The 12781-nt window shown below is 43.4% G+C and overlaps 1 protein-coding gene and 1 pseudogene across 3 annotated transcripts; one reads left to right on the top strand and one right to left on the bottom strand.

The window, feature by feature from the left end:
- Positions 1 to 5390: 5390 nt before the first annotated feature.
- LOC135295125 (lysozyme g-like) lies at positions 5391 to 8420 on the top strand (annotated as a pseudogene).
- A 2092-nt stretch (positions 8421 to 10512) lies between these two features.
- Positions 10513 to 12743, bottom strand: MRPL30 (mitochondrial ribosomal protein L30). Of its 3 annotated transcripts, none has more exons than XM_064408104.1 (5): positions 12717 to 12743; positions 12389 to 12469; positions 11788 to 11934; positions 10934 to 11007; positions 10513 to 10838 (listed from the first exon to the last, which is right to left on the bottom strand). In XM_064408104.1, the coding sequence occupies exons 1-5, from the start codon at positions 12726 to 12728 to the stop codon at positions 10706 to 10708; spliced, it is 447 nt and encodes a 148-aa protein (XP_064264174.1). In that variant the 5' UTR covers positions 12729 to 12743; the 3' UTR covers positions 10513 to 10705. The 3 variants fall into 3 exon arrangements, with proteins under 3 accessions (XP_064264174.1, XP_064264176.1, XP_064264175.1); XM_064408106.1 differs by having other exon boundaries at positions 12678 to 12740; XM_064408105.1 differs by having other exon boundaries at positions 12389 to 12524; positions 12678 to 12739.
- Between the last annotated feature and the right edge of the window lie 38 nt (positions 12744 to 12781).

Raw genomic sequence — 12781 nt, forward strand, 5'->3', positions numbered from 1 at the left:
TTTAGCAGCAGATTCATTGGATATTTAAAAAACTTTCAGGATAATGAAGCAATGCAACATTTCCCGGGTGTTTTAAACAACATTCAAGACCAATATGTAAAAGTAGCTGTACATCGTATATAATCACAAAATGGTTTGAGCTTCAAAGGACCTAAGTTCACCTAAAAGATCACCAGATTCCAGCTCCCATGCCATAGGTAGGAACATCTTCCACTAGACCAGGTTGCTCAGGGCTCTATCCAACCTGGCCTTGAACACTTCCAAGGATGGGGAATCCACAGCTTCTCTGGACAACTTATTCCAGGTCCTCACCACACTCACAGTAAAGGACTTCTTCCTAATATCTAATCTAAACCTGCTTTCTTTGCAGTCATGTTTTGTAGAGAGGAGAAATGCAATAGGTGTTGTTTAAGGACCTTTCCAAGCTAACACTGTTGAATCAGAATCAGCAGTCACCAAATGGAAAACAAATTGCAGACAGGGAAGAAAAACCTTCTCTGTTGGGGTCCTGTAATATGGTTTCACAACTGATGTTACTACTGGGAAATTTATTTAAATGTGCTTCCTACAGTAGAGAGAAAGTGTGAGGTGGAGTCTTTCTCTCTCATCAACTTGTTAAGCTGCAGGTGGCATGGGCTGATCCCTCTGTGGCTCAGGCAGGGATCTGCCTGGAGACTGGAGCTGCAATGACTGGCTTTCATAGAAACCAGGCAGAGGGACCAATTAAACAACCTCCTTCAGCAGTAACTGAAGCAGCAGGAAAACACTGTCAAAACCAGGTCCCTGTTGGGTCAGAGCCCTAAGCTACATGGGAGAACAGATTGTTCCGACGGCTGATTCCGAACGCTGCAGCTGGGTCTGTTTGAGCCACATGTCCATGTCTGTCTCCCTGAGATATGCAGAAAACAAAGAGAAACACCAGCACATCAGTGCAGTGCTGAATAACTCTGTTTGTTCTGCTTTGTTACTCATTGCAAAACCGGGCTGGGATTTCCTAGCCAGCAATTTGTCCCCAGGACGATGCCTCTTACACTGACCAGGACAGGCACCAGCCTGTGGTCCTAGGGACCCCTATGGAGCCAGTGCTGCAGCTGGGGGTAACTGTTTCTGTTTGCCTCAGTTTATTTAACTGCCTTCTTTGAAACTGAATACTCCCATATTGGATACACACAGCCTGCTTTTTCCCACTTCAGCGTTAAAAGAGATCACGTTGCAGGATTGCAACCTCAGAGAAGTTTCCCACCATCATCCCTCAAACAAAATCCTTGTGCCTCTCTAGCATTTGTTTCCTTGGGTTCCTCAACCAGCTCGTCCTGGAAGCAGGGATTCATTACAACCAAGAATTCTGCTTCTGCACCTCATGCTGATGAGGCACTGATCCAGCCAGTATGCAGGTTCCCACTCATGCCACCATCCCACATTTCCTGCTCCTCTGGCCTCACTGACCACTCTCACAGAACTCAAAAAGGAGAGTACAGTCCTACTACAGCATTTTTATCAGTAGCAACTGGGATTTCCACCCACAGGTTTTTAGGGTGCTTTTCTTTTTCTGTAATATTTTTATGCTGTAACATTTTTATCCTTCACATACGCATCGCTCCACATACAGCATCACACCTCCACATCCTCCTCAGTGGTTCCTGTGAGGCTGGCAGTGCTCACTGGTTTTCTAGCCTCCTCCAAGTCTCTGAGACACCTTCTCTGTCAGGGCTGTCATTTGGTCCAGGCATTTGGGTTCTGGCTTGATTTTGAAGTCTCTAGCAACCATACAAAAACACTTGCAAGTTTGTCTTTGCCTTGTTGGTTAACACTGCATGTGCCAAATCCTTGCCACTGCATTCTACTTTGTCTTTCTCACGTATTGTGATCGTGCTGTTTATTTCCCTCATGTTTTTTTCAGAGGTAAACTGAACATCAGCCTTGTCCACCTAGCAGATCACATGAGTTCAAGCGAGATACTCCTCTGTATTTGTCAGCTTTCCCCAGCTTCTAGTGGAAATGTTCCTCTTTAAGCTCTTCAGTTTCCAGTGACACTGGCTGTCTATGCTACAGCTCAGGTGCAGCCTGTCCCTTCTATGCTGCACCTCTCATCCATGTTCTGCCAGTTCCTCACGTCTCACCCATCTACAAATCCCTGCATTTCCCCATGAGGCCATCTTGCAGCCTTGGGACACAGACTGTCCCCCAGCATCCAGAGCACCGTGCCTTCCCAACAGGGGCTGGGTAACCTGCCACAGCTTAAATGGGCTTGATTGCCTTGGGAAGCTTCTGTCAGCCTAGTTTCTCCCCTGAAAGTATAACTAGGATCACTCATTTCTTACTCACCTCTTATTAAGCTAATTAACAATTAGAAGAAATGTTCAAGAGCATGAAAAACCCACACAGTGAGGATGTGGCTGACCTGAGACTCTACCGCTGCAGCCCTCAGTCTTCCACAAACACTCAGTTTCCAAGAACTGGAAAGGTTTCTTGTTCCAAAACAGGCAAGGAGAAATTTGACTCATTTTTGTCCTTTAAATCAGGTTTTTATTAATTCCCTGCTTATTCAGCCACCCCTTAGCTGATTCAGATCAAGAAACTCACAAAGTTTTAAAAGGGGTTTGGATGTGTTCCTAGTTACAGAAACCAGGTTTATAGATTCCTGTCATAATAATAAAAATCCTGGCAGCATATTTTTGTACCTTTCCTCTAGAAATGAAGACAAACTCTAAAAAGGCACAGCTGCATGACTGAGCCATAAATGCCATAATACAAGACCAGATTATCCCACAGATGTTTGCCCTGAACCATTTAATTGCCAAAGGCAATTCTTCCTTCCTGCCAGACACATGAAAGAAGAGTGAAGAGTAGCTGGTACTAGATCTGGTCCAGTGCCCTGCAGCCTGGCTTCTGGGTAAACCAAATTGTCCCTCCCCTGCAACTCTTGTGATCAATAAAGAGCTGGTTGTTAATTGATCATGGATACTGATACCGAACAGATTATTGTGGCTCTTGTTATATGTTCTACAGTGGATGTCCTACATTTACCACATGCACAAAATATTTCAGTAGCAGAGCTGTCAGGTTGCTCTAGCTGGAGCCTGAAGAGCTAGCTGAATATAAATAAAGTTCCAGGGAATTCAGATGAAACTGTCCAGGTGTGGCAAAGGAGGTTTTTATAGAGAATATGTGCAGGGAATAAAGTTATTTATGGTAGGAGTGTCTCAAGTACTGTGATTAGCAGAAGCAAACTAGTGCATCCTTTATGTTTCTGCCCCAGAAATAAAGGTAGCACAGACCATTTGGAGATTACTTGCTTGTGAATCACTTTTGGAGTTTTTAAAATTTTTTAAATGTCACTTGTTTTGAGCCACATCTGTTCTATTCTCCTTCCTGTCTTCTCCTCTGCTGTTTCAACCTTCTTTACACTCAGTCATAATTGCGAACATGAAGAGCTCCAAGCATGAGCTGCTGTGACTTTTTGCAGCTGGTTCTTTATGGAAAGTATCAACAGTACAGCAAAAAACTTACAGAATCTCTCAGTGCAATGACACGGGACGAATTCCCCCGATAAAAATGTAAAAGAGCTGCTGAAAGAGCAAAACGGCATTTCACACCCAAAAATCTACCGCGGGGGAGAAGGGGGCCAGGATAGGCTGTGCCGCGGGAGTTCTGCCATCCAGTGGCTGCTTTCCTCACTGCTGCAGTAGCTTTGAAATCCGCACCGCCTGCTAATTTGGGGTTGTTGACCTTTGTTGTTCCTCTGCAAGAGGGGATAACAACAGGGGCCTGGCGTAGCCTCTGCATATCCGAGTGCTGAGCAGTTGCAGCTCTGGTCATGTTATTGTTCCTGGATCTTTGCCTGCAAAAATGTCATTACATCCAGAAGCGCATTTTCCCATTGTCAGCATGTTACTGCTTCCAAGAACTGAGGGGGAGCAGCCGTTTTCAGACAAGGCTCCTCCACAGTTCCTAGCAATGGGACTTAAAATTAAATTAAAAGCTATTGCTTTTTTTTTAAATTCTAATTGTGTTTTTGCTGTAGAACAGAATCCCTGTTGTGTCTGGGAGGATGCACAAGTTGTTAGGTGTTTCTGTTTCTTGTAAGACCAGCGGGGGTGGGAAGGGCACTGAGCCAGCTGTTCCAGCACACTGCCAGCAGACAGAAAGCCCATTTGTCTCCAGGAAGTGCACTGAGAATATGGGGAGACATCCTGCAGCAAACATGTCAGGTCTGTGGTCTTTGTCTAATATTCTTGTAAATGATTCACTGTACCAAAGTCTGTATTCCATTAGGTGAATTGTTCCTCTCAGCTGATGTTTGTGTGTTTTCCCTCCTGCAATGGTGTGTTAAGACAACAGATAAATGCAGATAAATTGCAAGTCAAACAATCTGCAAGTCAGATAAATTGCAATGGGTGTAATTGAAGGATGTTTCTGTTTGATTTTCTTGGAGCTATGGAAAAACAAGCTGGAGCCAATAAATAGTGTATGATTTCAATTGACTCTCATCTAATTTTCTTTACTTTTAAAACATTTTGGAATAGAAAAGAGATTTTGAGATGCCTCTTTTTGAGATGCCTTCTTCCACTGGCCATGCAGGCAGCCCAAGTCACAAGCTTAGACTAAGACAGCTAAGTTTTAGGTAATTAGGGGAGATGAATTGGGCACAAAGCACCAGTTCACAAGGTACATGAGCTAGCATGACTAAGAGGTAATCCCCTCCAGAGCAGGCCATGACTGCACCTGCTAGCACAAACACCTGCACTAGAATCAAAAGGATGCCATGGGTTTCAGTCGGGGATCTGAAAGCGTTTTAACAGCATGAGTCACACATTGCAGTGGCCTGACATCTGGTTGTAAAGACTGCTCTGTGCTGGCTTCAGCTGAACCAGCACGTGTTCTTAGGCTGTTCAGGGCGTTGTGGGAATACACTGAATGTTGACACAACTGGAGCTTTGGGAGCAGCTGTGAAACCAGACGGTCTGAGCTGTGCAGGTAGGCACTAAGTCAGCTGTTCATTCCCCCCCTGCAGCCATGAACAAGCTCGTGCCTATTATGGATCCTGGTCTCTGACTCTCAGTCGTTCCCAAGCAAGCAGATATTTTCACAACCAACAAAGATCCTACTTGGGCACGTAAGTTTATGTTGGGAATAGGGTTGACTTTAAGAGAACATTTAAGACCATCACAGAAAAAATGAAAGTCTGCCGGTGCATCCAACCTCTGAACCTACTTTTCTCTCTCCACTGAGAGTTTCCCTGAAAACCTGAACTTCTGAACATTTCTCTACTATAGTCCTAAATTAAAAGGGACTAAATCTGGGACTAATCCACACAAAGGCTTAAATTTAAAACAAGACTCACCTCACTTTCAATCTGCATGCCAGACTTTTTTCTTCAGATTCAATACCCTTTGAATCTGAAGAAAAAAGTATTTTATATAATCTGTGTATTGATTTCTAAGGTACCCTTCAGTAAAATTAGTCAATTCTATCTTTGTTTCACTCTAAACAGATTCAGAAGGATTCAAAATGTCAGCTCAGCCATAACGACCTTTAGAAAAACAGGGTTTGGATTCTAAAATGAAAGGCAAAGTCATGCACGTCATGCTGTAGAAGTCCCTGCCCTAGAGAAGACAGCAGAAGAACATGGAGAAATACCAGGCCAAGATGGCAAAAGCTGGCAATGGTGAGGGTCTTGCTGCAGCTGTGATTGATTGCTGGTATTATCTTTCAAGGGCAGGGACAGAACTGAAGGAGGGCCTGGGTTACCATGAGAATGCATTTGGCTCAATGCGGGTATGGGCAACCTTCTTAAAATAATAAATTTCATCCTTCCTTTGAAGCAGAGTTAGAAAAGTGGCAGGAACCTTTTTCAAAGGCAACCCAATAAACCTTTTCAACCAAGTCTTTGGCCAGGCTAAAGCTGATGCTGACAAGGCTAAAGCCAATGCTGACCAGGCTGTCAGCTCCCAGCACCAGGGAAGGACCTGGGTGAACATCAGTGCATGAGCAGACTGCTTTTACACTGTGAAACTCATGATTGTTTCCCAGCACTCCCATGGGATTGAAGAGATTAATTGTTCTTATTTCACATTCAGATAAGAAGTCTTGTTTCAAAAAGCACCTTTTAAAACTGAGCATGCTGTGGGCTGCAGCTACTATCATCAGGTTAATTACACTTTATGCACCACAGGGGCCTGGGTTGTGGGGGATCTTGCTTCATTATTCATGCCTACATTTGTGCCTAGCTTGTTTGCCAAGTTGTAGCCTTATCTGTAAAATCCTAAACATTTGCTGCATGCATGGGATCTGCTTTTGTAACAGCTCCAGCCCCCTCAGACTTGTGCTTTACTACAACTAAAGGATTAAGGAGAGATCCCTATAGGAAATGGATTTTCCCAGCCTTGATTCAGCTGGGGAGGAGAGGGGCAGTCACCTTGCACCTGGTAACACTGTGAAGCAGCAGCAATCCTGCTTTCTGCATACTGTCACCTTTACAACAGCAGCTGGGCTGTTTTTTAAGGCTCTGACAAACAAGGAAGTAGGGCTGGTGTTATGAATAGAAAGTTGTAATTTTTTTGAGTTTCAGAGTTAAAAAACAAGTCAGACCTCTTTGGTTTCGCTGCCCGAGAGGGGCTCCTTAAATTACCTGTTAATGGCCGGTGATTAACTATTGTTTCCCTGATGCTGGCCGCTTGCCAAGAAGACACCAGGACAGACCCTCCAAGGTAAAGAGAATGGGCAGTGACATCAGAGCCAGTATGCAGATGAGAAATGCATTGCGCCCTGAATTTTTACAGTTTTACAGTTTTTACAAGAAAAACCCCTAAAATCACGAGCCAACAAGTGACTTAAAGTGACGTCTAAGGATGGGAGCGTAGTCCCGTACCTGCTTGGACCCTTTTGCTTCTCACCCTAACCTCAAAAGATACTGATTAAAGAGACACCCTGGAGTGTTAAACAAACAAGCAGGAATCTACAACTCTCCCGTGAGGACAGAATCCCCAGCTCTGTCTGCAGACCAGTGGACAAAGCTGCATCATCCTCCTCCTCCGTGCCACGCCTGGGAGCAACGGCGGTGTGGGCGCAACCCGTCGATTTCTCCCCACCTGAGCTGATTCTTCTTAATAAAGGCATTAAAAAAGGAGAAATATCTCCTGCCCATTTATTTCAGCTGGCATTCCTCTTCTGTGTCCAAATGTCTGCCCTTCAGACATTGGCTGGCTTTGCCTGTGCCATGAGAAGTGCTTGTGTCCTCTCCATACAGTCACAAAAGAGGTAAATCCTGAGATTAAGGATCAAAATGAACACAAGCAGCCTGTAGGCAACAAAGAGCTCTGGATAAGTAGTGGGGTAGGTGGTGTGGTGATGTTGCTGTCTCACTTTCAGGCTGGCAAACAGTACTGAATTGATGAGCCATGGGACACTGAAAAGCACTTAACATAAAACACTGAGATTTTATACATTATGATAAATCCAGAAAAAAATCTCCATCTTGGACAAAGGAACTCAGAGGTTGAGTTTTGTCAGCTTTGAAACACTTCACATATAAAAACTCAAGCATGATAATGCTGTAAGCACTGCAGAAAGCTAAAGACATCCCAGTCCCTATGCTCATGTGGAATAATATTCCTTAGTATGCACTAAAAGGAATAGAGGAATAAGATTAGTCTTCCAGCAGGATTCTTTTGAAACCTGGCAAATACCATGACATTTCCAGTTGCAAGGAGTAAGGGTGGGCTCTCCCCCTCCTCTCCATTCCATTTGTTTTGTGGTTCTATACCCACCTACAAAAAGTAACCTTTCCTGGTTACCTATCCTGGCAAAGCTGAAGTATTATTTACAGATGAAGTAGTACCTCTGTTTACATGTTTCTTTCACCTCTTTCCAGGTGGGATCTCAGCCTATAATGCAGGAGTGAACACTATCCAGACTTAGGACAAAATGGATACTGGCAAAACACACAACTATGCCAATAATGTGGATGCGAGAGCCAGGTTTTATAAGAAAAATGGATATTGAGATATCTGAATAATGATTAGATTTGAGGCCCTGATTGCATACTTTGCTTCTAATTAAAAACATTCTGAATTTTTCCTCCAGAAACAATAAGATTGGGGCAGGACAATGAAACCAGGAACAAGAACAAACTTACAATAGGGTTTTTTCCAGCTAAGGCTAAAAAAATAACTTGAAACACAGCTAATAGTCCAAAATGTAACTAACCTTTTGCTTTTAATTTTCATCTCACATCATGAGAATATCCAGAGATTTCATCTGTGCCTGCAGTTTCTCAAGCAGCAGATTAATGCTGCAAGGAAGTTGTAACACTCCTTAATAAGATTTTACCCACTTTATGTTTTATCTGTCAATACACATCTAACAGCTGTACAAAACTGCAGTGCCAGCTGTGGAGAGAGGCTGAGTTGTCCCTGTCAGAGGCTTTCAAGACCCATTGAGCAACCTCATCTGGCCTCAGTACTGGGCCTGTGTTGAGCAGAAGGTTGGACTGGAGACCAGAAATGTACTTTCCAATCTGAATTTTGCAGCATCAGTCTGTTTGCTCCCTACACAAAAAGGCAATGTCTCTTACCTGTGCTTCACAAAGATCTACATGGAGCATTACAAAGCTCCATTACTGAAAGGGTGTGGACACACACTTTCTTTGTGCACACTGCTGGTTCAGATTTTAGGGTTTGAGAGCAAATCTTGAGAGAATGTATGCTCATACAGAGAAGGTTTGGGATAGCAGACTAACTGTGGGAGAGTGGGGGCCCTTGGGGGAAATACCATTACAGAAACACCCAAACATACACATATATTAAAAAGTTAAAAAAAAATCCAATTTTCTTTTTCATTGGAACTATCAATTAAACATCTCTTGCAGCTGCATTTTACTCAGAATTAACAGGTACTATGTATTTTCCCTTCTCTCTGTGTGGGAGCCTGCAGTGTCGATAGTTTATCAGACACTTCTTTAGCTGTGATGGTACCAAACCTTTTCATTAACACAGGCCCTCCGGGACACCCTGCAGTACTTCTGTAGGCTGCAGCGCCAGAGATCCATACTGAGAGTGTGGGATGGAGCTGGCAGAGCCCTCTGCTGGAAGCTCCCCGGGCTGCAGTGCCACCGATGTGAATCCCAAACATCCCGGGCAAGGCTGAGCCAGCCTGGCCCTGGTGCTCTGGGACACCCATCCAGCCACAAGTCTTATTATTTGCTATCCACCAGCAGCAAGATCCATTCGCCTCATTTTTTGTGTCCTAGTACTTGTACCATCTCTTTTAAAAATGCCCTGTGCCTTGGATGCACTATACATGTCCTTTAAAGGGGCTCAAATTCCAGCTTGTACCTCCCTGTGGGAATATGACCAACACCTTGCAGAGACTGCAGTTATAACACACTGCAACACAAGATGCTGTGCAGATGCTGGAAGAAAGGAGGGAGGTGAGAAAAGCAACATTTCTTTATCTGAAAAATTATTAATCTATCTAAAAAGTGATTAATTCATCACTTTTCCCATGCTATTTTATTTCAGCTCAAATTTCTGCCTTCAGTCTGGCCATAGGGGTCATCACACTCCTCAGTGCCACTACCACAGCCTGTTCTTTTCCCTCTGCACGGTGCTCCAGCTCTTATGTCCCTGTCCTGATAAATCTCTTCCTTTGAACTCCTACAGGTGTTTACTCTTCTCTGCAAGCAGGCAGAATGGATAAACACTAATTCTCAGTGACTGCATCTCTCTGATGTTCTCACAACATGCAGTCATTAAGATTAACTCCTCTTCACTGTGTCTACTGTGGGAGTAGCTCACAGCGTGTTAAATTACAGAATTTATCCTGACTGGAATGCAAACTACTTTATCATTTGATACAGCAGCAGCTTGCTAACTTTGGCCACAGTTCTCAAGACTGTAAATAAAATTACACACACAATAGTATTTTATAAGCTTGCAGCCTATAATTCTAACTCACATCAGAGGTTTGCTTCAGGGCCTCCACATTTCTAACGTCTGCCATTTTAGAGAAGGAAATGCATTAACTTTCACATAAACTGCAGCTCTTAAGCTGTTCTTACTGAATACTTAGGATCAAGGGATACATATGAACACAGCAGGTTTCCTGAAAGACAAATTAGACAACCAATCAAGAGGTGAGTAACTCCTGTTACTCTCAAATGGAGATTTACATGCTTTGTAAGCTACAGAAGAAGTCAGAGGACAGACTGTTTGCTAGGGAAGAAGTGTGAGATCTGGATAACCATGGTAATCACCCTCTGTGGACAGCCATTCAATTCTCATGGGACAACTAAACTGAGGGCTTTTCAATTCCAATTCCTTCCTCTGTGCAGTGAAAGTCCTGCAGTATTGCTGTAAATCTTTACTGCTAGCTGTGACATGCCCCCATCATTAGCTAGAACTGTTCTACTCACTTCTCTGCTTGACTTTACCAATAAAGTCAAACTGTAAGAGAACTTACAGTTAGCCAAAAACTTCAGCAATCTAGCCACAAAATTAAAGCACAAAGACAGAGAGTGTACAAGTAATTTAATATTTCAGATAACTATTAACAACATTCAATTCTGTATCTGTACACCTGCTTTAAGCATCAATATCACCTTTGCCATTCATACCAGAGTAAGAATTTTTACTTTTCATACACCAACTCTCAACTGGGGATTTAAAGTATTTATTTTATAAAATCTAAATCCAACCAGCACACCTTATGCCTTAATTTCTTTCTGCTCCACAGGTTTCAGGCGCTTTTTAATGATAAGCTCTCCCCTGGTTGTCAGAACAGTGCTGGACACTTCCTCTTCTGTTGGCAGCCCGTGGGGCAGTTTCAGTGGCTGGATTCTACAGGCAAAAGAGTTTGCTTAGTGAAATCCTGTGACTAGAAGGGAGTTACACTAAGTGTTCCAAACAAATAAATAAACAAATAGTTAACAAACCTTATCAGATGTTTAACAACTTTCAGTCTGGAATTCACAGAAGGGATATTTTTGTGCAGTCTTGGCTGATGTGCCTACAGAAGGGATAAAACAAGTTTTACAAATGTGTTGCCAAATCCCAAATCTTTGTTCTCTGAACTTTGCATGCTACCAGTACGAAAATAAACCACATTTGCAAATGTAAGATTTAGAGAAGTGCCATGCATCAAGAACAGACATAAAAATATGCAATCACAACTTGATTGCAGTAAAAGACAATTTCAGCTTCATTCCTACTTCACTGTAAATGCATTTTTCTTCCAACTGTTAAAAATACTGTAAATGTAAGTACAAGAGTCTAGGGGCAGAACTGCTTTCTTCAGTTGTATCTTAAATTGACCAAGCACACATTTTTTCTCTGTAATATAACACTGACTAGACAAATCTTTGCATAATGTGCAAAAAACTCAGAAAAACACATCTTTGACACAAACTTTCAAAGTCCTGAATTTGGAAGCTTTTCACTGATGAGTTTTATTTGCCTTGCTACAATTTCTGAATAATATGACCCACAGAGACCTGAATCCAAAGTATTTACAAACCTATTTCTATTATTTTAGAAGAACTCTCAAGGTAAAGTTCTCCTCAGGCAATGCAGCACAATACCATACAGAGATTCTCTGAATTCCCACTATTCCCATTTGCCACAAACATTCCCCTCAGCTCCTGAACACATCATCATCACCTTCTCAGATTGCTTTATGGCTGATATAAATGTAATTCTGGTTTGTGACTGCAAAATGGAGATCTTTATAAAACCCAACTTGGCACTACATTTCTGACAAACACAAGTGTAAAAAAAACAACCACCATACTTTATCCAGTCCCAGGTCACGTATTATCTTCTTCTCCCAATAGGGGCGACCAATGACACTTTTTATTCTAGTAATAACGTGGATTTTGTGGGGCTCCTCAGGGTTCCCTCCATACTTTTCATGATCTCCAGGCCGTGGCTGAAATACCTAGAATAAAAAGTTCACAAAAGCAGGTTTTTTCCCTAAATATTTGGTCATCAGTGCTGCAGTTAACTACTGCCCAAAACATACTTCAACCTTGCTAAAAATTCTTACATATTTTTCTTTTCAGGCAGTCAAAGCACCAACCAAATGACCTCAAACTGAGCTTTTACAACATGAAGTCAAACATATTTCTACAGTGGTTTGCTGATAAGTGTAGTAACTCTTGAGTTTAGCCACAGAATGGCACAGAAATAACAGACAACACCCTGTACCAGCACAACACCTAATTCACATGCATTTCATCACGGAGCCTGTGCTCAGCCTCTGGATGGCACGTTTTTCCACAGGCTTTAGGAATGCTTTTAGGGGAAAGAGTCAACTGACACCAGATGGTATCTCACAAAAATAAACTAAAACGATGAATGTAAAACATGTAAAGTGCAAGTCAAGCACATACCGAGTCTGGAATATTCGACCTGGTGAAGAGACAACGAACCCACAGCGGGGACGCCATCCCCTCCATCCTCTTCCCCAGCACCTGCAGGGAGAGGAGGGCAGAACTTGTGTGCACTTTCCTTACAGCGAGGAACCACCTGCGAACACATGACACAGGTGCGAGTCCCAGCCCCAGCCGCATCCCCATTCTCCCGGAGGCTGCAAGTCTCAGCCGCAGCCCAGATCCCCAGCTAGGTTCCCGTTCCCCGGTTCCCCCTGGGTTGCCCAACATCCCCAATCCCAATCCCCACCTTCCCGGTGCCCGCAAGCCCCAGGCCCGCCCGGCCCGCCGCCATCGCCATCTCCGTGTGCGCCCTTCGTCCCGGGCGGACAGCGGTGCCGCAGCACTTCAGTT

Source organism: Passer domesticus, chromosome 2 (assembly GCF_036417665.1).
Source record: "Passer domesticus isolate bPasDom1 chromosome 2, bPasDom1.hap1, whole genome shotgun sequence".
Taxonomy (NCBI): domain Eukaryota; kingdom Metazoa; phylum Chordata; class Aves; order Passeriformes; family Passeridae; genus Passer; species Passer domesticus.